The sequence below is a fragment of the Athene cunicularia genome, unplaced genomic scaffold (genome assembly GCF_003259725.1).
Source record: "Athene cunicularia isolate RWA unplaced genomic scaffold, athCun1 SCF_2, whole genome shotgun sequence".
NCBI lineage: Eukaryota > Metazoa > Chordata > Aves > Strigiformes > Strigidae > Athene > Athene cunicularia.
Genome location: NW_020799266.1, coordinates 1,173,760 through 1,200,223, shown reverse-complemented (window position 1 = coordinate 1,200,223; position 26,464 = coordinate 1,173,760). Strand labels below are relative to the sequence as shown.

The window sequence follows — 26,464 nt, the reverse complement described above, 5'->3', positions numbered from 1 at the left end:
CAAACGCCACCAGCCCCCGAAGCGGCCGAAACTGGCTTAACACAGGGGAGGGGGGTGAAAGCCTGCCGGGCCAGCGAGACCACCCTGCAATCCTCACAGCTCGGCCACGGGAGCTGCGGAGCCCCCTTTCTTTTCAGGGCTGTCTTTTAAAAAAAGTAGTATTGTCTTGTAACGAGGTGATAACTAAGTTTTATTACCTATCAAACGGCAGACAATTCTGTTCAAGGAACAACTACAACTCTCAAGACACAATTGAAGAGGTAAGCCTTCAAGCATCAAAACATTTAAGAGATTGGGCAGCTTGAGACCTCCAGCAAGTACTTTAAATGTGAATATTTCAGAGAAGCTCCTTCAGAGTTCAGAAAGCAAGGAAATAATTGGTCCTTCTAGCATCTGAGTGTCCACACGGCTTTCTCACACTTGCAGGGTGTAAATATTTATCTCAATGAAGAGATGAGCTTTTATTAGGCAACATTTAATCCCTTAGACCTCCCAGTATGCCCTGGACAGATGTTAACAACGTCACTTAATACACTATTGCACAGGACTCGATGCTCCAGTGATGGTGGCAGGACAAAACCAGCACCCAGTAAGAACTAGCAAAGCTTTAGGCCAAGAGGATCATAGATCTGCTTCCTGCTAAGGTCATCATCATCATCACCTGCTTCAACACCAGCATTTTCAAAGAGGCTAGTTGGAAGCAGTCTGGTCAACTGTTCAGACTACTAGTTGGAGACATCCATCTTCCACTTCAGTTGCCTTCAACTCACAAATATTCACAAAGAAACCGTTGCCTTTTATCAGTCTGTTTGTCCTAAAATCACAAGTCACAGGTATCAGCTTTTTTCTTTACCGACACATACCATTCCACAAGACCAGCTTCCATCTCACATAGCCTCACGTCCGCAGAGCCTGCAGTTCTACAGACAACCATACACATTCATATGACACCAGCTGTTTGACAACAAGGAAGATCAGGACAGCCAGCCTTGGCTCCCATGCTAACACTTCTCTGCTGCAACAGAGATTTCTGTACCAACAGGAGACAGTACCAGGAACCACCTTTCCTCTCCACCAGAGCACAAAGGATCAGGAGTAAAGTTGACCTCAACAAAACAGCTCCCCTTAAGCTTTAGCATCCCCAAACAGCAGCAGTCCCCTTCTGGAAGGAAACCATTACTACAGGTATTAAGCTGCATGCAGAACAAGTCTGGACATATTTATTCCATGTTATAAAGGCATCAATAAGGAAAAGTTAAAAGTTTGAGATGGGAACTGTTAAACCACACAATGAAGCCAGGAGGTGACGTGACGCAAGTCCTCAAACCCAACCACCTCCCATCTGCTATCTGAATCTCTTCTCCAGAGCAGTAGCAATGAAGTTATGAAAAATACTCCACTGTTTCAAGGATTTATCTTTCAGTATGCTAATACCCAGAAGGCTGTCTCATCCTACTGTTTTGGATTTAGTAATGGCATAGGATTTCCCTTGAAACACAGCCGAGATGTTCTGCTGAACAACAGAGTACAGCCAGGCAGGTTGTTTGGAGCAGCTGAGCAGGAACTGTTCTTCTAACAGGCTGTCCTCACTCTCTCCTCACCAACTTGGGGGATAACAAGAAAGCAGGTTTAACAACTACAGACAGAACCTTTATGGAAAGAAGAGGGATAGCTCTTTAACAGATTAAAAGTTCATGATTAATCTAAAAACATCAGTTTGAACATCAGCCAGAAATTGTTTATATATTGCTGCCTACAGACATCTTTGAAGAGTCCACACAAAGCTTTTCCACTTCACAGCTTTCCAAATACACTGTATCATGTTCTCCAGTTTCAACACATCCCTTGAATAATAGCAGCAGAAAATACTAATCATAGACCAGTTTAGGTATCTCAGCAGCAAGAGCAAGGAGTAGGTGGTCTGTTTAGATACAACATCCGTTTCAGTCATGCCTGATGATCTGCTTAGCCTCTAGGTAAGCACCTTCACCCAGTTATCCTGCTTGCACAGTTTGTGGGAGAAGTGCCAATCTCTTGAAACCTGTCTGCATCTGAAAAGCCTAAAAAGATACATTTTCATTCCCAAGCACAAACAGGATTTAGTGATGATAACCACTGGCTCAAATATTCTCTTCCACCCCCTAAAGCAAGAACTCTGGAATTTACTTTCATTCTTCATAGTAAACTGTACTTTACTATAGTAAATTAATCTCTTTTCCTCTAAAAACCTGAATTTATTCATGTGAAATATCAGTTGACTTTCATCTCTACCTCTCGCCACAAAGGCTCTGTTCACTTCCTCTAAGACGAGTGACCATCCTGAAAGCTCCAAGAATGCCAGCAATCAGCACTTGCACTTGGAACAACCCCATGCCTAATGCAACCTCCCATCCTGCTTCTCTAAGTAAAAATCTACAATGTTTTATTTTCTCTCAAGCTTCTGTGTTCTGAACTTCCACACAACCTTGTGCCATCATCTTGATATTTCATCACTTTGAAAACTGCCCAGCTGGCACATGCCAGCTTATTCCCAAGGAGCAAGCACTGAACCATCAGTAAGGTTTTGAGCAACACCGACCAAGCAGTAGCACTTGTTACACAGCACCCGTAAGCGATGAGATACACCATGAGAGAAAAAGGTTCTAGTGGTTACTGTGCTCAAACAGTGCACAAAGACTCTGATCCCAGGCTAAGTATAGTTTGGTGTAACTGAACTGAAAGAAGTTGGGGGTTTATTATTTTTATTAATAGCCCTCCTTTTTTCCTTGGTATGCATTCCAAGAACACCAATCTCATTCAGCTTGCAGATTCCAGTCAACATTTGAAAAACAAGTTTCATGTTGTTTCACTGAGTTTTCTAGAGCACAGTTATATTTGTATCTATTCATACACACAAAAGAAATTAAGTTTTTAGACTCACAAAAATCATTACTATGACAGAATTATTTACATTTGTTGCAACACTGAAATTTTTCTATTTTCCAACAGTTCCGGAAATTCTAAAATTCACTGATTTCTTATCTTCCCCCTCAGCCCTCCCCCCAATAATTAATACTGATGTCTATTATTTGAAACTTTTGCTTTACAGAAAACAATGGATAAATCCAAAGCAGCTTGCAACAACAATTTAACAGTCTTTCCAACTTACCACTGACAGATTAAGGTACAGCATGGTCTGGAAGTTACAAGACTATTCCAACACCAGAAGTTCAGTTTGCCAAGTAAAAATGAACTCCAAACATGATCTAAAGTTCAAACGCTATTTAAAACACATAACAGAGTCACCAGGGTGCATCCCAGCATAGCAGGTTCAGAAGAAAAGCAGCATAAGCAAGACACTCAGCAAGTGTTGTTAGAAATAGCCTCTGAAGTCACAACTGATGTTATGTTATACCCTCACAGTCAACAATTTATATTTACAATAGCCACATACATCTGATCCAATGCTCCCACAATTCTGAGATCTCACTGCTGAGAGGCAAGGCCTGTGAAGTTTCATCTTGAGCTGAATTCTGCACATTCCTTTTTCAATGGAAGAGTGTCCGACACTCAGCTTCAGATCCATCAGGCACCTATATTTTTTGCCTTTAGTTAGAATTGCACATGATATAACACCACATTCTGATGAAAAATAATATGTCACGCATCTTATCCCTCAAACTCTAGAGCAAAATGCTATCCACAGAAGTCTGTACGATCCTGAGCGCATATTCCATAGAAGTCTTTCACTGCTCAAACAGACATTGTTCCCAGTTATTCAAGTAAAACACAGAATGGCTCCGGACTAAGTATGGTTTAAGAAGGGTTCAGACAAGAAAACTCAAGTCCACACTTTAAGAAAGGCTCAGACAACCAACCTGAAGTCCAATTTTAAAAGTCAGAATGATTTTTACTATGCATACCACCTCTTCCCCAGAAAGAAGATCATGAACTCCAATAGCTGTGGAAACTGTTGTTTATAGTTGTGGGAACACATGGAAAGGTAAATCCCGTATTTCCAACAAAGCTGTTCCACACTTAATTGAAGCATAACAGTAAATAAGCTGATCCTAAATAATCAAACCAAGACCAAAATAATGTTACATTATAGGGAAGAAAAGAAGAAAAAAAAAATAATCACACAGGAGGTACATTAAGAATAAGGAATTACCTGGTACTTAAGTTCTATATAAGCATTTCGGAACTTACAACCCCTTTCCTGTGTTTCTACAGAAAAATCAACTTCCTTTCATACAGAACATTCTCCAACGTAACCAAAATCCACAGATAAATCTAGCATTAATTTATAATTATTCCAGTGATTCTGTGTAACCAAAGCTTAAAAGCAAATCACATATAAGAGAAAAAATCACTGTCTACCTACGCTGGAAGCAAGCTCCAGAACAAGAATGCTGAAATGATTTTAACTGTCCCAGTTCAAGACTTCGGAGGGTCTTGCATTTCCCCAAAATGACACACAGGAGTGTTTGAAACATGAACAAACTCCTCTGTACTTAGCCCTCTGCAGTAGGTGCCACTATTTAGTTGACTAAGGATCAAGTGTTAGACCACGTAAGGTGAAAATGATTGAATTACATTTGGTTTTGTATGCTTCCATATCCCACTAAGCCAGAGAGCCAGAAGCTCCCCTTTCCCTTTAGGCTGGGGAGGACAGGCAAGAGGGGGATTGTGACTTAAATCATTGCAGTATGGAAGCTCACAGAACCCACAGAGTCACCTGGATAACAAAAAAACATAACCTGGTGACTTCATAGCATCAAACGCCACCAGCACATTTTTAGTAGCGCCAGGAGTGATGTCTTCTGGAGAGAAAATGTTACCTAATCCAGTCCTGGGGGTCAGCTTGGTTTCACTGCTCCACATAAGGCAGAATATAAGCAAGGATACAGCACAAGAAAACCTGCAGTTTGTTCCTAGTTAATCACACTAATAAATTCTCATCAACTACATCACTCTGTACAGGATACCCAACGTGCTCTACTTCAGCATATACCAAGTATTACACATTAATTTAAGAACTTGGTTAAATCCAACTTAAGGCTTTAATTTCTAATGATCTTATTTTGTATTGGACCAACTATAGTTTCTGCCTTACATTCTGCTTACAAATGCAACAGAAATGCCAGCAATTCTGCCAGCGGTATGTACCAACTGCAGTCTTTATCATCTTGGCCTTATGCTACCCAATAACTCAAGAAATACACCCAACACATGTAACAGACCACCACAGTAAAAAAAAAATCGCACTTCCCAACAACCTAACATAGTCCCCTCCTTGTCCACTGCTTAGTTTAATCCTACACCTTGCAGTTACCACCCTACTTTCCTCAAAACAGCTTATCTTCTCCTGCTCTGAACCCTGAATGCACAGACCGTCAGAAACAGTGCTCTCTTGGGTTACTAGTTCAATTTTCAGGGAGCAGGTTTTGATAATACAAAGCTGACGCTGCTGTGTCAGCATCACTTCCTAAATGTATCACCAAATAAAAATTCTAATGTGATCCTACTTTCTTGAACTCCATAAGGCTATAAAAGAAATTATAAAGCTAGGTTTGTATCACTATATGTACTTAAAGGCATTTCTATTTTAAACTGAGATTAAGAGAGTCTCTTGAAAAAGATCACAGTCCACAAATATTATTAAATACAGCTTCTTCCCAGCACACCAGCTCTTCAGGGGCCACAGAGGCTCATCCCACAGCCCAGAAGCTCTGCAGAGAATATAAATGACTAACTTTTTCTATCATTTCATTATTCCTGAGAGTTTGGAGCAGGTACCGTTAAGACCAGCTTTACTCCAGGCAGATAATAAATTGGTATTCTCTATACTGTGTTCCAAGTTATCTGTCACCATATATCTTGACTGATGAATCAAAACTTTGTGGGAAGGAGGTTAATCAACCATTATTATGAACTTGACATAAAACGTGAAACAAAAGGCATCTCCTAATTGTTAAAAAAATAGAATATTGAATACTATTAAGAACACCTTTCTAACCATATTGCTCTGGCAGCTTAATTCAGTATTGGTAAAGAATGTCTCTGGCCCCACCAGCCAGCCTTCATCCCAGGGATGAGAGCTCTCAGGGAGGACGGACACACAGTGGGAGGCTGACAGGGCGCAGTGGTGACGTGTTGAGGCTGTGCTGACATTGAACCACTCCAAGCCATAACCAGAGGTAAGCAGAGTACAGCTGCCAGCCCAGACAAGCCTTTCCAAACTCTGAATTTGACTACAAGCCTTACACAAAGAGGTTATTGACTATTAAGCACCTAAGGCACTACTGGACACACATGGAAGTTACGATCTAGTTCGACTTCCCAAGTTGTCTCCACATGAACCCTGAAGCTCCAGCATCACCACAAGGATTTGGGTTTTTCTGTATCTGAAGGCAGCCCCCAGGTACAAGTGCTAAGTGTGGGCTGTGGCAATCCAACCTCCAAAACATACATGGAAAGTGACTGAGAAGGCAAAGCTCCCATTTATATACTAAAAACAAATTTAGAACAGTTTTTAAAAAAGATGAAATAAAGCACAAAAATCACACATGGGACTGTAATTTCCAGCAGCAAATGCTAACAAGAACTTCAATGATTTCATCTTCTTTACTGCAACTTTCTCCCTGCCAATGAAGAAGAGCTATGTCCCAACTCTAGGGAAACAACACTTTATTCCACAAGTTCACCTTTATACTGTTCAATGTTTAACTTATGCACCACCAAAATCACCCTTAATCACAACTAACAAGTTCAAAGAAAGGCCTGTGCATTGCCTTTACACACACATATATATATATATCTGTGTGTGTATATGTATATATGCGCGCGCACACACACACACTCTCTCAACTTTTCTGAGAAATAAGTAAAAACAAATGGTTTGATCAACATTTATTCTATTTCAGATATTAGTTTGTAATACATTAAACTACAATGGGGTTCAAATTAACACCTGAACTGAAGCAAAACCTAAGTTACTTTTTGAAGATCTTTGTACAACAGAACAGGCATTTCAAAGTTCTCCATAGCATTTAGTAACAGAATATAAAAAAATAATTTCCTTGAAAAACTAACAAAGCAGGCTGGGGCTTTGGGATCAACCATTCATGTGGCTTCAACTGAAACAGTAACTGCAATCCTAGAAGTGCTCACTGACTTCTCCCACCAAGCAAGTATTTTTCACTCCTTTCATACTCTTATTGAGATGCTTTTATTCCCCGTCCTCTGTAACTCTCAAATATTTATTACTGAAATGTAAAGAACAACTTAATTGAAAAACAATTAAAAGCTTAACCACACTGACTTTTATAACAACCCCAAACATGCCATTTTACATCGCAAATGTTTGACTTTCTCAAGTAAGGCCTTATTCTTTCCCTTAAAACTCCAGCTATTCCCATCTCAGGCACAAACATCTCAACATTGTCTCCTACCTCAAATTAAATCAAACTAGGTATGGCTCAATCCTCCACTTCTCAGTTCAAACTCCTTACACTGAAACTGAAGACTACAGCATATTTCTCCTCTTTGGTTCTTCAGCTACACTGCAGCTTCACCTGCAAGTACATCAACATACCCCCTCTTACACCCACGATTTCTGAGGTGACGTCTTGGTGTTCATTGTGCCAACCCCTTTAGCAACTTCCACCCTTCCCAAAGGCTGGAAATCTAAACCATCCTGTACTTAACTCTAGAGTTCACATATTACCCATTCCCCCAAACACAGCTGTGATATTACGCAGGTGACAGGCACAAACTCATTAAGGTCCATCTGTCTAGACTAGGACATACTGTATGAACAGCATGAGTTCAAAATAAGATGTTATAAAATGTATTACTGAACATATTTCTTTTTATCAAATTGACATTATTGAAGAATTTTGGTGACCACATAGTAGCAGTAGCCACTTAGTTAAAGCTTGCCATATTTCTTGTTTGTGTTGCACTGCTGAATGATCACCAAAAAAAAAAAAAGGCTGAGATACACCAGATGAATTCTCTGGACTGTTCTCCATTGCTTTGCACTTATTACTGCACAGTGACAACTCTTGCTTAAAAAATGGGTAAGGACATATAAAAGAAGCAACCGTTCAAGTTTTCATGCATTACAGAATCATGCTAACCCTCACATTATTTAATTGAGGCTTTCTTCTTTATGGACTTTATAATCTTGAATCTAGCTCCTCATGAAATATGATCTGGAAAAATCCCACAATATTGCTTCTGCAACACTCATAAGAAATTGCTTTTGATTTATTTATTACAAGTTCAGTCCTCCTTATGCCAACATTGTCTTTCTCCTTTTGAGTATATGCTTTTTTTTGAGTATAGTTCTTTTTAAGAAAGAGATTTACACCCCCCATAATACTTTTCTGCCACTTAAATTATTACCATCTGTAGTACGAACATCTTCACTTCTCCATCCTAAGCTGTTGCAGAACGATGATGCTTCAAAACAGAAAAATCCTAAAAAAAAGTCACTACCACAAAAACCTGACATCAAGGAAGCAGAACAAAGGAAAGGATATGGCAAGGGATTTTAAAAGTTCTTTTTTCTCTCTTCTATCCAGACTAACAAAAGTATTTAAAGGCCACAAAGCATCACACTGACCTCATATCCCTTTTCTGTTTTCTGCCAGGTCCAACTTCTGCCAATGTACCTCCCCAAAAGCAAAACCCATTATGATGGATTCAAGCTATTCTGCCTGTCTCAGTGCCAAAAGGGCCAAAATGACCATACAATCTCCCTGCATTAAGGGAGAAGGGATTCTACAACTGCAGAGAAGTATTTCCTGAAGTGCTGCTTCTGTGTCTGCTATCCATAGTATATGTACTGCAATACTTTTCAACCTATACGCTAAAAAAGTCTGTTACTACATTTGAATTTGCTATAATGGTGTTCCATACCCTTTAGAAAACACACCTCTGCAGGTTAACCTGAAAACTCCCATAACCCAACGCTAGTAAGCTTTAGATTCTCCCACAAGTGAGAATTTTTATTTTCTCAAAGTCAAATGAATAAAACATGGTCAAATTAATAAACGTGACCAAACTGAGGCAGAGACTAGTTCTCTGAGCAAAAACCTCTCTGATGAAAAAACTAGAGTAAATTTAACAGCTGTAAAAGCAAGAATTGAGTTACATTTACTCTAAGTAGAGAAACTTGGGAGTTATCACCATCAGGTGGACTGGGAATCTCAGGTTACAAACTGCCCATTCTCTGGGCCGCAGAGCACTATCTGCATCGTAAGAGAAAGGCTGAATAACTGCGACAGGCAGCAGCCAGGATAAAACATCAGACAGGCTCAGCAAGTTACCAGTTCATTCATCGCAGAGTCTTCACCAACAGGGCTTTTACATGTACCTAATGCAGTAGCAGAAGATCTGAAGACCAGAAGAAGATTAAAACAGTGTTTGTTTTCATGTTATACATGTAAGCAACCTTGGAGTGTGGGCTGCGCAAAAACATTCAAAACAACGGGTTCTTACTACCTTTTCAAGACTAAACAAGATGTAGAGGAAGGTTACTACACCGCCACACCATGGCTGGCACAGAATTCAATTACAGGGATTCCTCCCACCTTTCACAGTAACAGAATTAAATGATGATACTGTGGTTGTGTTCAGCTAAGTCGCTGCAGTAAAAATAGCTGCTGTTTCATAGAGATGTAGCATTATCTGCAGATTCCTACCAGTATTTATATTATGTTGGTGTATCATTGTTTTGTTTAAACCAAAGCATTTTTGCTTTCAGAAAACTCTTATTTCTGCTTGAAGTTATTTTTACATGCAGAACTAAGGACAAATTTTAACATGAGAAGTAGCACAATCCAGCCAGCATAAGGAAAACTGCACACTCTCCGGTCTGCTCTTGGAGTAATAAGGGTAGCCAAATACTACCTTCTCATTCAAAGAAATAACGACACATTGCCTGCATTGCAAGGAAGAAATGCCATTTGGATTATTGTCTTTAAAATACAATGTCAGTTACCCAAAGGGAGGGATGAGTGTCCAGATGACATAAAAGGCCTTCAAAAAATCCAGGACATTTGTGCAGTATGTCATGGTGTTGTGTATGTAACTCGAAAGGTTTTTTTTCTTTAAGAGAGGCACACAGTTTACTCAAAATGCTTTTACATACTCAAAGGGGTTACTACTGACCTAAGCAACAACAACTACAGTTGTCTTTAAAAACCTTAAAACAGACTTGACCATCAAAACCAATTCTGATTTACTACCTCTAAGACTGTGCAGGGCTCAGGTTTAATGACTTAACATCAAGTCATTTAGATCAGTTACATATCTCATACATTCTATCATTAACAACTGAATTTATTTTTCAGATTAGTTTAGGAATTTAACTATCTACTAATTGTTTTAGACTGCTTTTTTCACAGAAGCTCAGTGCTGAAGTTTCTGAACCACAAACATTCTTCATTAGATTAGGCCATCACTTGTTTGTTTTTGCTAAAGAGTGAAAGTTTGGCCTCAACCTCTCAACTTCAACCCTAATGCCACTTCACTGATGTTAATGCTGATGTGACTTTGATGTGAGGGTGAAAACTTCTGCCACCGGCTTACTGGTTAGAGACAAATCAGCTACACACCATCACCCTGCACACACACACTTACCTCACCTCCTAAAAGCTTTCAAGTTCACAGATGAAGAGAGCTCTAAGTGGTACAAAAATCACTCAATTTATTCATATGAGACTGGACCTATAACAGAAGACTGGCTCTGCAGCAATGCTGGAATACAGTGGGGGAATCCTAGGCAAGTGAATTAATATTTAACAACACTTACCCTCCTTAAAGAAAGGAGTTTCCCCTCTTCCTTGCCTAATTTTACTTTAATTAAGCTATTTGCTTTTGCAGCTGGTTGCAGTAGTGTTCCTCAAGAACACAGGATTTATAAATGTTGCCCGTTAGTAAACATTTGGCTAAAAACAAATGGAAACATTTGGCTAATAACAAAATGGTATCAGCAGCCATCACTTTCACTTTCAAGTTAAGCTTCCTGTTCAAGCAAGCAAGGACTTTTCACATTCCATATCCATCCCCCTGTCAAAACAAGCAGCAATGCTTTGGTTATACTGCTGAAAACAAAAGTTTCATAAAAAGATCATATTACAGAGCACATCCTGGCAAATGCCACCACAGCAAGAAGGTCAACCAAGCAAATAGATGCTACACAGAGGCTTGAAATCTTAGGGACAGCAGTCCTATGCATTTTATCATAAAAGGCACTCAAAATTACCTAAAAGGAATTCTTCAAGTAATTTAGGTTCTGACTATATTGCGATTTTCCCTCCAAAATCTGCCTTCATTTCTAAGTGACTAGAAAGCATTTCTAAGCTTTCTACTGTCACATGGAGCAATGCTACATCCACAGTCACATTTAATGGAAAATGGTTGAAATTAAACTAATGAAACTATGAAATAGCTAGCTGGAAGTACCACCTACCTTCAGACAGTCAGAAATCAGCGATAGCATCCTACCAATTCTGTGGTTAACAATACTCTAAATAGAATATGAAGATTTCAAAAAGTCACCAGCCTTCCAGAAGCAGTGAACAACCAGTCCATGCAACCATGCTATGCCAACCAAGAGTTTTAGGCAGGATCAATCCCTCTTTTCCCTGTGCAAGCCAAGTCCTAAATTTTCAGTTTTAAACTTTACAGGGAAATTATACACCCTCAACTGTGTACTTATTATAAAGCCAATTCCCACTCTACCTCTTGAAGTTATCCTGGCTATCAATTACCAACTGAGTAAGTAACTACAGTCTAGTTCACTATTAATTCATAACAAAAGACCTCCCAGAAGTTGGGTAAAAACAGCAAAGCTAGTGTGAGAGCAGTAAATACAGTTATAAAATTGATTTTTTTTTTAAATTGTACTTGTGTTAAAAGGAAATAGTGTTCACTGTTTCTGAGATCTTACTTTAAAATTTTTGGGAAGCAACTGCTAAGACCATTTGAACTTAAGGCTATAGACATGAGAGCATACAAGAGAAAAAAGCCATAAAGGATTAAGCTTTGACTCTGCAGAAGCAGTAAAGGAACTCAGGTCAGAATTTATCTGGTTGCTTCTCTAAGCTGCCACGCTGTGAATACATACATATAAACAGAATAATAACAAAGGAAACTGCACAGAAGTGAGCACCAGTGAGTGAAAAGAGTCACAGCTAAACCATCCAATACCCGCGTTCAGTCTGGAGTTGTGGAAAAGGAACACTTTCAGGGCTGCTCTTCTCACATACGATATTTACACCTGAGTGAAAAGCATTCAAGTCAGGAAGGTGGGAATCACTGCCTGCACAAACACCAGCCATGCATTCCACATAGTAACAAAGCTCCAGGAAAATTACTGACAAAGTCATCTGCATAGAAAATAAGCTATAGTATACCCACCTGATCATAACATAGGGAAAGAGTAGTAGAGTTCAGTACACAGCCACAAACCTCGAATGCATACTACCAACCAACAGATTTTCATTCTGTGGGAAAGCCAAATCTTTCAACTACAATCATGTTTTCCCTGCCAAAAACAGATAAGAAGAGAACCCCTTGAGGTTACTGTTCCTGCAGAAGCATTTAACAGTTTCACTTCCCCTTCCACCAGGAGGAAGAGACATTTGCTCTGTATACAAACCAGCTCAGTTTTCCCCAAACCATGAAAGAATATACAGCCACGGAACAAAAGGGAACATCAGCAAACCTGCAAAAGGCTGAAAACGAGCAAATATATTTGGCAACACTGCTTCCAGGACCAAGGCACCATTACTGAAAAACCTCCTACAGCAACAGAATTTAGCATCTTTTTTTTTCTTTTTGAAGACTTGCATAATATCTAAAGATGCAAACTGACAAAGAAATAATCCGTATATGTCTCTAGACTCAAACTAAACGTTCCCTAATATACCAGTCCAGTTTCAAAACTGCTTCCCTCCAAACAATTATCTTGTCAAAGATAGGAACTAGTATTTTGTTTGCACTAGAGTCTGTATTAAACAAGAACTGCAATCCTTTTTTTTAGGGTATAATCCATGTATCTGGATAATCATCTTAAAACAACTGGTCTCAGAGTGGTCTGTTGTCCAACCAGAGGCTTTAAGCAGTCCATAATATGTAGTTGTTTCAGTTTTGCAGATCAGAAGGCCAGCACCATTCAGAGGTGCACACCACCAAACAACATGTTGAGGACCAACAGAATTTGCTATGGGAAGCAGCAGATTTGGAGCCACCACAGCAGAAGACTGAGAAACTAAAATTGTTATTTACAGTTAATACACCATGGTGTGCCTAGGTTACTGGAAAAATATTTTGTCTGCAGTCTTTAGTGCACCAAAATATATTCAGCAAAACAAGCTGCTGATTTAACACATTACAGGCAACAACTTCAAGGACAGCCTGAGCAGTTTAGCAGAACTGACCAGCATGTACATTCTTTAGAAGGCAGAGCTTCAATGTCAACTTGAACATAACTATACTCTTCATTTTTGCATTGATCTTCCTCTCTACTCATAAAAAATTCAAGGAAAATATCAGATGCTATGAAAGGAACACTACTTAGAATTAAAAGTATCCTTCAATTTTCATTAAATCTACAAAGCCTCAAACCTCTCATAAATCTACGTTTAGAAGGTGGTAACAATTCACCGATAAAGAACTGGCTTTAATGTTGTCTGTGGTATTACAGAATTGACTTGTGTTAAAAACAAAATCCAACTGCAATATATACATGTAACTGTTTGAACACGTGGTAACTTTAAAGTCAGACTTTCATCTAACTATTGCAGTTGTTCTATGTAGGTCACAAGTTTAGCATTGAATGATTTATTACATTCATACTTGCTCTTGTGAACGGGATGGCAAAAATATGTTTAACAGAAATCACATCATTAATGTAACACTTTACCACTTTTTTTTTTCGAAGTAGTACTTAGACATGAACACAGAACTGCTAAAAACACCAACTTAGTTATATAAACACAAGTACCTTCTTTCCATAACTTGAAGAAAATGGGACATCAGTGTCACCAACTGTATTGTTCCAAGGCTAAGCAGGATGTTGGTTCCTGACACTCAAAGCAAAGCCAAAACAACTGCGAATTTGAGCAGTGTCCATCAGCTGATCCTTTCTGTTGCTACCTCTTGTTAGCAGCCAGCCTTGAAGTGTATATGATGCAAGGGCAGTTACATACCTTCCACATTGGAGATGGGACCTCAGAGGTCCTACCCCTTATTTTTAAGGCTATTCACAAACATAAACACATGCAAAATAAGCAATTTTATCAAATCTAGCCATATAGTCTCATTAATATATGGGTATCCCTCAATTTCACATGTGGTTTAAGGCTGCTTCTAACATCAAAGTGAGTTGTTAGAGAAAACTTCTACTTGCAAGTGACACTTAATACTTTCCTCTAGATATGCTTTAAAGGATCAACTGTAGCTATGTGGGACAGCAGTTGTATTGTTTATAGTACACAGAAATTCTAAATATGCTACAACTTCCCTTTTTTCCAAGAGCCTACTCTCAAGGAAGAGGGGCTATTTACTAATTAAATTTATGCTAAAAAGATATGGAGCATCAACTGCTTGGCAAGATGAAAAGCCCCTTCCCCACCCCAAATCCTTCACTTAAGCATTCCATCCATGTCAATGTTCCCAACACAAATGGCTGTTTGTATTGGCTTGCGGCTTTTTTTTTTTTTTTAATAGGGTAAGCATTTAAACATCTTCAGACCATACAGAAAAATCAAGAGTCAGAAAAGGAAGTATTTCCAAAACAAACCTGCACTTTTAGAAAGTCCAAAGGAACAGGCACACAAGCATGTTTCACAGCATATGCCGTGTCTAACACAAACACTAATAACCCTGTATCAATTACCAAGAGGATCAAGACATGAAATCAAGACAGTAACACAGAACTGTGTACCTAATTCCAGACACCTGTAGTTTAATTACATTTCACAACAAGGCAAGCATTGTTGTGATTCATTTGAACTTGAAAAAAAGTTATCACCAGTTTCCACAAGTCAACGCACACTAATATCTTAAATCAATTCTGTGAACAATGAAGCCAAGTTTTCCTTTTCAGTAATTTTATTCTAATTTGAAACATGAAGAAACAAGCACCCAAATAACTCCAATATAGTATGAAACTTTAATAAAAGTCGTTTAAAAAACAAAGAGCAAAATTTTTAAAATAAACTGAAAGGCTTGACTCCTAATCACACATCTTTCTGACATCAGCAAGAGTACTTTCAGACTTTCAAAAGAGAAAAAAAAAAGAAACAAAGATCTGCTGTTGAAACATTACTCCCAAAGACTGTTGAAACGCATAACATGAAGCTTCAGAGACAGACAGTTTTATTAACAGGAGGCTTAATTTTAAACAGTATATACAAATCACATGACTTTTCAAAAGTTGGGACCACCTAGTAATCTGTCAAAACAAAATTATGCTAATGAATTACAGAAGCATCCGTGTAATGCGACCGCCTCTTTATTGAAGTACACCTTTATACAATCCTTCCACATATTCCTGTACTGTGAAATCCTCTCAGGATGCAGCGCTGCACAGGTTTTCGAATCTCTCCTACACACCACATGAATAAAACTGTTGCCACTTGCACCTCTCAATTTTGCCTGACCATACACTTCAGTGTTCCATGATATGCAACACCAAAAGGCACTGTTTTTCTTTGTCCAAAAATAACAAAACAGTTTAGAGTTTACTATGTTTAAGTACAATGATTTGCAGGGAATAGCAGGATTTTTCAGGCAATGCCTAAGTCTTAAAATTTATCATAAGCCAAGCAAGGATGAACCAAAATAATTCTACTTTTCACCTGCATAATTACTACCTTTCCAATTCTCTGTTTTTCCATGGAAGGTTTTACTGCACAGCAAAGAAAATGGCAACTCTTTACAGACTTTGAATACAACAGCACAACTTTATTGTAAAAATATATAGTAAACTCGGTATTTTCAATTTTTGGAGAAAAATAAATTTTATCTCTGAATTCACCCATAGCAGTAATTCATGACAGAGTTGCTGAAGATAGAAGTTTCTTTCATAAATAAACTAATTAAAAACTTTAGCTGGACTCCAGTCTTCTACTAATAATCATCACTTTGGTTCTCTTAGCAGAGACTCTATGTAAGGAGTTCAAGAGACACATGAGAAATACATCAATATCCAACTAGTGTCAAAGATCCTATCCCAAGTAATTCATGTAATCCTAACAAATCAAGCTACTTAAACAATAATGAGTATTTTCAAGTTGTTACTTCTACTGCAAATGTTTTATAAGTGTACTATAAAACTCATATGATAATGTTCGAGGTTAACTATACTTGTGGCAAAAGTCTTATTCTGCACAGTTATAATTGCAATATATAAATAACTAAAGGTTATTCCACAAAGAACAGCTTGAATTTTACAGAACGATTCTGCTCATACTTATAGGAATTAGTTTGGTAGACACATCAGCAATGGGCATAATTCAACTGTTCATACAGTGAAAATCTTGGAAAAAAGATACATACACAAAACAATTAATCTGTGTACACTGAGAATTCGTTCAGTTGCAGAGTAAAATCAGGACTTTAAACAAAGCTTTGACCTGTAAACAAAGCAAATTCAGCCAGCTTTAACCAAATCTAGAAATATCTATTTTACAATGGCTTGCAAGAGCACCCACTGAAGAGCTGCACTGACTTCATCTATTTCCCTTATCCAAAACTACATAAAACCAGTCGAGATTCCTTGATAAGCACCGTATCCAGTATAGTTTACCAAAGTTCTATGATGAATCTAAGAATCTGTCTAGCTTCTCCACATATTTGTACGGGAAAATCCACTGCACATCTATCCTTGCAGTGTTTCTTATGTAATGGCTAACCCAGTGCTCTGTCTTATCAAAACCAACCTGTTTTACAATTTAAACAATCCACAGGTTCTATCCTGGAAATACTATAAAAACCAATCCAGATGCATTTATCACAGCACTATGAATATCTATTCTACAACTACTTCATATTAACAGCTACCCTAAAACAAGTTTTACTTTTCTGGAGCCTATAGGCCTGTCATTTAAATCAACAACAGCTGCCATAGCTTCATCACGAGACTCAAATGCAACCATTGCTTCTCCAGTGGGCATGCCTTTCTCATTGTATTTCAAGCACACTGAACCAGGTATCACTTGGTAACCGTAAAAGAAATCCAAAATTTCATCCACAGAAACAGTAAAGGGCATATTTTGCACTTTAATGACAGTTGGTCCTGGCTTCCCAGACCCTGTTCCAAAACCTGGGGGTCCACTAATATGTATATTCCCTGGTCCAGGTCCAAACCCTGGAGGTCCACTTAAATGTCCAAGACCACTAGCAATTCCAGGAGGACCAGCACCAAAGGCAGGGGGTCCACTTAAATTGCCAGGACCATTACCAAAAGTCTGAGGACCCCCTGCAAAACCTGCCGGTCCACTCAAATTACCAGGACCACCTGCAAAACCTGGGACCTCAATACCTGCACCAGGTAAACCACTAGTTGCAACTGAAGGTATTCCTGGTCTAGAATCAGGAAAGCCACCTATTCCAGGTGGAGGTAGAGGGGGACCGAATGTGCCAGACCCGCTGAAGTTACCAGGGAAATTAAACGGAGGACCATTGTTTGCATCTTTAGAATTTCCCCCCAAGAAGGCATGCTCATCCCCACCAGCGCCCTGTGCTCCTGGCACAGTCGCATTTCCTTGTATTGGTATCTTCAGTATCTTTTTCCCTTGAGATGGTGGGTTTCTCTCAATATCTCTCATTTCTTCTACAGTTATCAAACGCAAAACAACATCTCTTCCATTCAGTTTTTTACGGTGCAAACGCTCTGCCTTACGAGCATCATCCTCAGCTTTAAACTGAACCAGTGCTTGTCCTAAACCTTGTCCATTATTATCAACGAGAATTTGTACAGAGTTTTCTTCTACTGCCAGTCCCTCTAGAAACTGAAGGATTTCCATTTTAGTTATATTGTATGGAATATTAGATATATGTGCACACAGTTTTGGCAAGCCTGGTTCTCCTTCAGCGTTCATGAGTATTTCTCTCTGGTCATAGTTGAAGTTCTGCAATCTTTTGCGGATTATATCTATCTTTTCTAACATTGCCTTTTTAGTAATTGGATGAACTTGAATAAAGCGATTCCCTATGTACTGCTTATGATGACACAAAGCTGCTTTATAATCAGCTTCATTCCTGAACTCGACAAAACCCTCTCCAATTGCCTTCCCATTAGGTCCATAAGCTATATAAATGCTGTCTTCAACTATATCCAGCTTTTTAAAAAAATCTATCACATGTTTGTTCTCCGATTCAAAGGGAAGACCTTTCAAATAAACACAGAAACCCTGCTCATGGGGAGATCTTGACCGTGACCTTTTCTGTCCACTAGGAGATTTGGACCTAGAATGGGCCTGGGGAGGAGGAGGGTGCGACTGCCCAGAGGGACCCATGGTTTGCTTGAAAGTTATGTGGCCTCCAGCAGCCACCCACTGTCTCTCTGTTGCAGGACTAACTTCAACATAGCGCTGAATCATCAGCATTCTGTTTCGCTTCAGTGCTTCAAATGTATCTTGAGGAGAAAAAAACTTAACTAGTCCATTCCCATTATTTCGGCCTACATGATCCTTCAGCATATGGACTGCATCGACACGGAGCCCAAGGAAAAATTCTTTCACATCAGATTCTGTTGCAGAAAAGGGCATTCCATGAACGCTGACATACAAATCATCTGGATTGACCGGAATTGGCTTGACACTACTTTGAGAATTCATCTGGATAGCATTTACAGGATTCATGGGACCAATAAACAATGGATTCAAGCCGCTGTTCATATTCACTGCTGCTCCAGACCCATTCATTCCAGTGGGTAAAGGTGCTACGGGTGGAGGATTCATAGGAGGCATTCCTGATATGGGAGGCATAGGTGTCATTGGAGGTACGGGGGGCACAGGGGGTATCGGAGGAACCGGAGGAACAGGAGGCAGTGTGGGTACAGGAGGTGGAACAGGTATTGGAGGAATAGAAGGCATTGGTGGCAAAGATGGCATAGCTGGGATGGGAGGGATTGGTGGAGGAGGTACTGTGTTCATTGGGGATGCTGTGCTAGGTATAGTTGAGCCAAATGTTGGGCTACCAAAGGTACTCCCAAGATTTGGAGGTGCAGTCCCCATACTGGCAGTAGAAAACGTGGATATGTTTTTATTGCTTTCAAGCACAGTAGTAGAAGCAGTTACTACACTAGGAGAAGGATTATTAAAGTTAGGTACAGTAGTAGGTAAGTTAACCCTTCCACTCATTCCAGAACTAGGTGGTGGTCCCGACCTGCTAGCATTTGCTGGTGGCATATCTAGATTGGCAGTTTCAAAACGCCTACGACTGAGTTCTATCATGTTCTGCATTTCAGTTTTACTGCTCAGCAATAACGTTACTTTTGACCCTTTAATTGTACCACCTGTGCGCATCATACCAAGCCTTGCATCTTCATCAGTGGCAAAAACGATGAAAGCCTCACCCAGTTCACCCCCTACAATATGCACGCCCCCATCAGGAATGGTCAATCCAGAGAAGAAGTGACGAATGTCCATGGTCCCCGCCACAATCGGGAGACCTTGCAAGCGGATGACCACAGCCATGCTGCGCTGAAACAACACACACCTGCAGATGAGAAAAGGCAACGGCTATGTCAGACTACTGTTTATGACACCATGCAATTACCTACAGACACCATCTACTATATTTGTTTACATACACCTAACAACATCTTGTAAAGATTAGCATGTTTATATTCCAAGTTCCTTATTCATGTTTACTTCATACAGACTGAAGTATTAAACATTTACCAACACAAATCAGTTTACATTTTGCACTAGAAATTCCAAAATAACTGTTAAACTAAGACCCACAAGTGTCAGTAAAAAAACCCAAAAACCTAAGGAACAGTAAAATTCAGAACTATTATATCAGTAGTTGAATATTTAATGGAACATAAGCAACATGAGTATTTTATAGCCAAGCAAACGTAATTAATTTACCATACACTGATATGGTATTCACTGTACCTGGCGAAGTAACTGTGACAAATTCTGCTAACTTATGAGAAATATACAGTTCTCTCATTTTGGGGGCTACAGGGGGGATTTTTATCTCCTGCCAGGTGAAGAACATAACAGAGGGTTGGTTACAAACAAAAACCCAGTATGGACAACTAGCAACAGTTGAGACTCACGTGACCATCCTGACAGGGATCATCTAGATTATGCTGATCTGTTTTTCTCCTAGCAAAAGCAAGAGGTTTAGGTGACCACAAAGCTAGCTAACCATTTTAAACCAGCCCCAGTCATTTTGTGACTATATAAACCTCACCTAAACTAGATTAACACCTATGCACATCCTATTTATATTTGACCTTTACAACTGTCAAAACCAAGTCAATTTTTTCATAGTTGCAGATGTTCTAATATTACACCTTCCATCTCGGGCACAAGTAAATTACCTCTGCAGCTGAGGTTAGTGGAAGCTTAAGATGAATTCTGAACAGCTAGATCTTGACAGTTACATTCTACACCTTCTATAGAAGAGCCTGAAGTCATAACAGAGGTTCAGGATAAACAGGAAGCTAGGTAAATCTTGACAAAGACTGAAAGTATCATATTAATACTATCACTATTCACCAGTTCAGAATCCAAGCCTCTCATCCTAAACCATCAGCAGTAGCACCCTGTTTCACCTGAGCAACTTCATCTCTGAAACTTCTTGGCTTCCTAAGTACAAGCCAGTTCAGTATCTGTATGGAAGATGTCCGAGGCTCCCATTAGTCACATACAAATAGCATTAACAGCATTTGAAATCAAGGAGGAACCAGATGATACAATGCAACACCAGGAAGCAGTGCACCAAAGACTTCTGGCTGTGTACCAAAGCTATGACCAACTAATCAGTGACTATCTCCCAACATTCCACATTCAGCTAAGTATTGTATCGCAGCATACAGTCAAATCTTTAAGTCACCTGCATTTGCCTGTCCAGGTCTTCCAATTGCTTTAGAACAGCCACGCCTTGAATACATTCTTAACTACTAGGCAAAGACACTATTCAACAATTTAACCACACCAGGTAAGGCTGAATTCAGTACTTAATGACAACAATAGTAACAATTATTCTACAGGGGAAAAAAAAAAAAAGCAGCAATTCTTTTGTTAGCACAATGGAACTTCAGGTTACTCAAATAGGTACTTAAGTATTTTGTTTTGTTGCCCAATAAACCAGAGCTAACCACTTCCATACACTAATGAACTCAAGCAACATACTGGGGTATTACAGGGCATTGGCCCACATCCAGCTGACACCAGAAAAGTGTGAAGACCAAGGAAACAGCAGACAAGCCCATCGGCACAAAGTCAGCTCTCCTGCTCTACTCACTGTGAACATCTAATTCTTTACTACACTGGTCTTGAAAGACAGTTGGAACTTGCAAGACGAACATGAGAAGGCCTGAAAAAAAAAGTCTAACTGTACACACCACTAAAAAAACCCTACTCCACCAAGGGATGGCCGCAACAGAAAGAATATATACTAAACCTCAAGGATTTTTTTTTTTGAAAGCAACTTTTCTATCTCCATGGTGAGGTAACAAAAGCAGCATCCTTGCATTTATCTCTTATAGTGACACTTTTAACTTGAGAATAAGGTTCACTGCCCAATCCTTTTCCAACAGCAAAATAACCGGCCTATGTGAAGAAAAAACACATCGAAGTAAGAACTATCTATGCTATGTACATATCTAAGAAAGCGTAAGACTTTTTACACTGCTTTAAAACAGCACTATTTTTCAATTATTCTGTGGCTTTATTTTAAATTTGCCTAACCTTGATAGCAATCTTTGCAACTAAAGTTAAAACGAAAATTCAGACTACTCTAAGGAAGCCATACTAAAGGGTATTGTAAAACCAAAATTTACTCCATTATGCCACAGGATTGCTTTTGAATTGGATGATCCTGAGGCAAGCAAGCACTATAAAAGCATGCCTGGTTTTGCACCTATGCTTTGAAAACTAAAACAATAACAACAGCAAATCTTGCTAGAAGGTTTACATTTTCTCTATTACTTATTATACAAAGAAAGTAGTTTCAGAAATTTTTATGCATCAGGAGTTAAGATGCTAAGTTTCTTGTGTTAAATGGAAAATTACTTTTAGTTATTGCCTTACTAATGCAAAAGGGATGACAATCTGGTATGGCCATTAGCTGAACAAAGGCAATTTAGGAAGGTTTTTCTGCTCCAATGTGCTGGTTTAGAACACCATATATTCTTTATCAGAACTGACACTTGCTAGATAACTGCAGTTACTAATGATCCCAGGAATCTAGCCTAGAAGACAAATTAACGGATAAGGTCACAAAAGAATTCTTAAGAGTTCAAGCATCTGAACATTTACATAACTTCTGGGATAAAATAAGTGTTTCAATCTTGCACTAAATTCAAAACTTCATTATAAATGCTAAGTGGTATCTTGTAGTTTTGTTACTAAGAATTCTATTTTGGTCCACTAAAACACTATTGACAATAAAGCCCCTAACAGCTTCTTGGGCATACAGGTGCTAAAAAAACTAGTTGCAATTACTTCAACATTGTTAATTCCATGCACTATATTAAGCAAATGCTTGCTATTAAGCAAGAGCTAACAATAGCATGGTATGAATAAAAAGAATTAAGGACTTCATCAAATATTTTTGGCAAAAGAATATTCTGCCAACTGAAAACATAACTGCTTCAAATTTTTCAGGATTTCAGTGCTTTAACAAAGTCTTAGTTTCGTTGCTATGACTTAAAAAAAAATCACAAGGACCAAGAGCCAAATTGTACATTTCTGAACACTCACAAGTCTGTTTTTTTCCAAAATGCACTTACGAGACAATAACCCACTCAGATTTTCCAACTAATAAAAAGCAAAGCCTGCTCAAGTATTTCCCTGTTCACTTGTAAAGATCAACATACATGCAGAGGCAACATTAGCTTCAGACACAGAATTGGCTACATGCCTGTTAAGTGCACTGAAGGCTTTTTTGTTGGGCTGTTAGAGATCTTCTCAGACTGCCTGCTTTTCCCCCTGTACAAAAAGGTACTTCAAGGCAAAAGTGGGTTTTGTTGCCATTTTGTGTGTTTGGTATATTTTTGGAGAGACCAGAAGCACAAAATCCTAGTGTACTGTGGACAATCCATCCCCATTAGCAAGCCAAGATCAAAAATGAACTAAAGGGCTACCAACAATCAACCTGATTTAACTCATCTGATGAGCTGTAACAGCATGTTTATATCTTGACAGTAACATCTTTAAAAATGTTGACGTTACACTGGAAAAAAGGTGTTCAAGATGACAATATTACCTCTTCCATCTATGTGCTAGTCAGTAAAATAAGAATTTGGGTCATATGCACAAACTGATAAAAACACCTGAGTAGCCTTTTAAGATGTATGCATTTTTCAAATTAAGAAGAGTTTAGAAGATTCAGCTTAGTCCCTGGGGAGTATTAAAGTACAATACCCACGCAGTACACACACGCAATGTATTTGGCAATTCTTGGATGAAGACTAAGAACTGGAATAACATTGGTATTGTAGGAGGAATTTTAAGTATCCAGGCGAGACTGTCTAGCAAAAGCTAAAACTGCAGACTACAGCTTTGCTTTTTTTTTTTTTTTTTTTTAAAAAAAAAAAAAAAGGCTAAAATCAACCTGTCAGACTAAGACAGTCATCTGTGAGCTAATCTGAAACTGTATGATCCCTTTAAATGCTGCAAAACCTAATTAGAACCAATTGCTGTACACTTCTAAACTCCGATAGTTAGAACATGCAGACCTGTGGCCTGCAGCAAAGTAGCTACATTTTTCAAGTGTAAAATAACTGGGAGAGCGTTCCGGACTACCACATGCTGATGAAACAACAAAACATTAGTTTGGCAGAAAATTCTGTTTACGAGAACAACACTGGCAGAACCACCATCACCAGTTGGAGTCAAAGTAAAGCAACAAGCTATAGATTATTTGACCCAAGTGTTTGGATACCAATTCACAGATTCCAAAAGCTTCAAATATTTCTTAAGATATACTCATACATAAAGAAGTCTTCAATTCAAAGGCTCTTACCTGCAAAGACAGATGTTTTTTCTTAACAAGTAGCAGAAGCCAAGCCAATCCTGTGGGCAACCAATTAAAACCAACTTTTAGACTGCAATAAAGAATAAATGGAGGCAAAAATCAATGCAGGCAACAACAGCAGTAACAGTCCACAAAGAACTGTACATATAGAAAGTTCAAACCTGCAACCACCACAAGGCACTGCAACATACAACAGCCACAAGAGTGCATTTTCTAATACCTTATCCCTGTATGACTAGTTGGCAATCGCACTGCAGTTTTTGTATGGTTTCGAGACATAAATATGCCTTCCACAAAGAATATAAGAACCACCAGAAAACACTCAGAATTTTTCAAATTTCCCCATCACCAACAGGTGAACAAATCACTTTCAAAGGCAAAGAATGAGAATACTTGAACACCCTGAATTTTAACAAAACCCTTGCTTCACCAACAGTGGCACTTCTCTCTCCAACTGCACATCTTCTTACTTGAACAATGCAACATAAACAGCACCTCAGAATACCTCCCTATAGCTGCACATGGAGAATTATTCAGGAGTCACACAAACTGGTGAAACTAAGTGACATTTCACAGCCACCTCTAAGCAGCCACCTCTACAGAGCACACAGTAAGAGCTCCCCGCCGACATACTGCATTTTCAGTTGTAATCCGTCATTGCATTATCCAGATCCTGATCAAATAACCATTTTTTTCATTCCTGTATAAAAACTGTCTTCCTGGGATTACAACTCAACAAAATAGCCAAACATTTTAAGTGGCAAGATATGCATTTTGTAACCCTTGCTCTTTCATTGCTTAGTAGACCATCTCATACTAAAATTGTGATTCTTTGAAAACTATCCAGGAATTAATCACATTAAGAACAGATAGAACTGCCTCTTCCTCACACAACCTAAACAAGCCATTTCCAGTTATAAGCATCATTACCAAAGTGAACTTGGAGAAAAAAGTACTACCAAACTATCCACAAACTCCCTAACAGAGGTAATTAAACACATTATACTCACGTATCTTCCAGAACATTAACAGCAGACTTACAAGTGAGAAGGATACAACTATGCTCTTCAGACTTACATTAAAACGGCAAATGCATTCAGGAAAAGAAGACCTTTTTATTAGACCTTTGATAGAAACAAGCAATCCTATATTAGAAAGATTCAACTACATACTTTCATACCTAGCAGTGTCAAATAGCAGTTTCACAATGCAGAAGAGTGTAATCACCTGAAAAAATTTTCATGCAAAAACACACCTGCTTCAAGAAGCAGATAAATCTTTCATGCACATGGAACTTTCCATTTGGAAGAAAAAAACAAATCAATTTGATGTATTTCCAGATAGCAACCACAGTGTTGCATATGTTCCTCTTCACAATACCGAAAACAAGCTGAAGATTTGCAGTGGACTAACACAACATGCTATGATGTAAAACAACATAAAACCAAGCAGTATTCTTCAGAAAAAGTGCAAAACTCCACTCTCCTGTATTTAAACTTTCCAACAAATACCATCTACTTCTGTTTGCAAGTCTCAATTCTCTCAACCTTAAAGAAAACCACCCATCACTCTCACAGTTAATGACAACTTCTCCAATCATCCGATTTGCAAGAGCGTACCAACTACATAACCATCTACCAGAGAGCACAGGTGCTCCCAACACAACGCTGACACCGCACCTCTGTGACTTCACAGACGATACTCCACAATACCCTATCAGCTATACAGCAACAACCATCATCCGCTGGACACAAAACAGCCGATGAAACAACTTTAGGAGTCCACCAAGGAAATAACCTGCCGATTTTTCTGCCTAATGCCAGCACATCGAGGTAAGAAAATCACTAAGACGAATGGGTAAGTTCAAGACTAAGTAAAACCAGAACCAAGAGGTTTTTCGAAAGAAAGCTCACACAGACTCCTGGGACCCACTTCAACACTAGTCTGTTTTGGGCTTTTTTGGGTTTTGTTTGCTGTTCGGTTTGGTTGGTTTTTTTTTTTTACAAAGTTGATTTTTATTAATACAGAAGAGCGCTACGTTACTGCACGGTAACTCCGCTAGTGCTTACAGGGTAACCCGACGAGCAATGGCACCGCTGCAGGCACCAGGGGCCTTCTTCCCGCAAAGAGCAGAGCGCTCGCCTCGCTTCGCCCCCCCGGGGGCCGGGCGAGGCGCAGCCGCCGGGCCCCGACGAGCCTCCCCGGGACGAGCCCCACCGGCACCGGCCCCGAGCCGCCT

At 39.1% G+C, this 26,464-nt stretch overlaps 2 protein-coding genes across 4 annotated transcripts in view; both read right to left on the bottom strand.

Annotated features, from left to right (window-relative positions):
• Window positions 1-24,293, bottom strand: part of CPNE1 (copine 1) — a 41,174-nt gene extending 16,881 nt beyond the window's left edge. The window contains exon 1 of one of the 2 annotated variants that reach the window (XM_026867233.1): window positions 24,214-24,293. The gene's annotated coding sequence lies outside the window, so the exon portion shown is untranslated. Of the gene's footprint in view, window positions 1-19,582; window positions 19,681-24,213 lie in introns of those variants that run through there. The other variant, XM_026867234.1, reaches the window with a different exon arrangement.
• RBM12 (RNA binding motif protein 12) lies at window positions 15,094-24,321 on the bottom strand. Of its 2 annotated transcripts, none has more exons than XM_026867231.1 (2): window positions 21,378-21,517; window positions 15,094-19,725 (listed from the first exon to the last, which is right to left on the bottom strand). In XM_026867231.1, the coding sequence occupies exons 1-2, from the start codon at window positions 21,455-21,457 to the stop codon at window positions 17,061-17,063; spliced, it is 2,745 nt and encodes a 914-aa protein (XP_026723032.1). In that variant the 5' UTR covers window positions 21,458-21,517; the 3' UTR covers window positions 15,094-17,060. The 2 variants fall into 2 exon arrangements, with proteins under 2 accessions (XP_026723032.1, XP_026723033.1); XM_026867232.1 differs by lacking the exon at window positions 21,378-21,517 and adding an exon at window positions 24,214-24,321 and having other exon boundaries at window positions 17,061-19,725.
• Between the last annotated feature and the right edge of the window lie 2,143 nt (window positions 24,322-26,464).

Bases quoted from the DNA above. Each gene is read 5' to 3' on its own strand.
- RBM12 (XM_026867231.1), bottom strand. From the start codon at position 21,457: ATGGGCTTGTCTGCTGTTTCCTTGGTCTTCACACTTTTCTGGTGTCAG. The intron at 19,726-21,377 runs GTATGTTGCTTG...TCTCATCTGCAG, and splicing joins CAATGCCCTGTAATACCCCA to GTGTGTGTTGTTTCAGCGCA.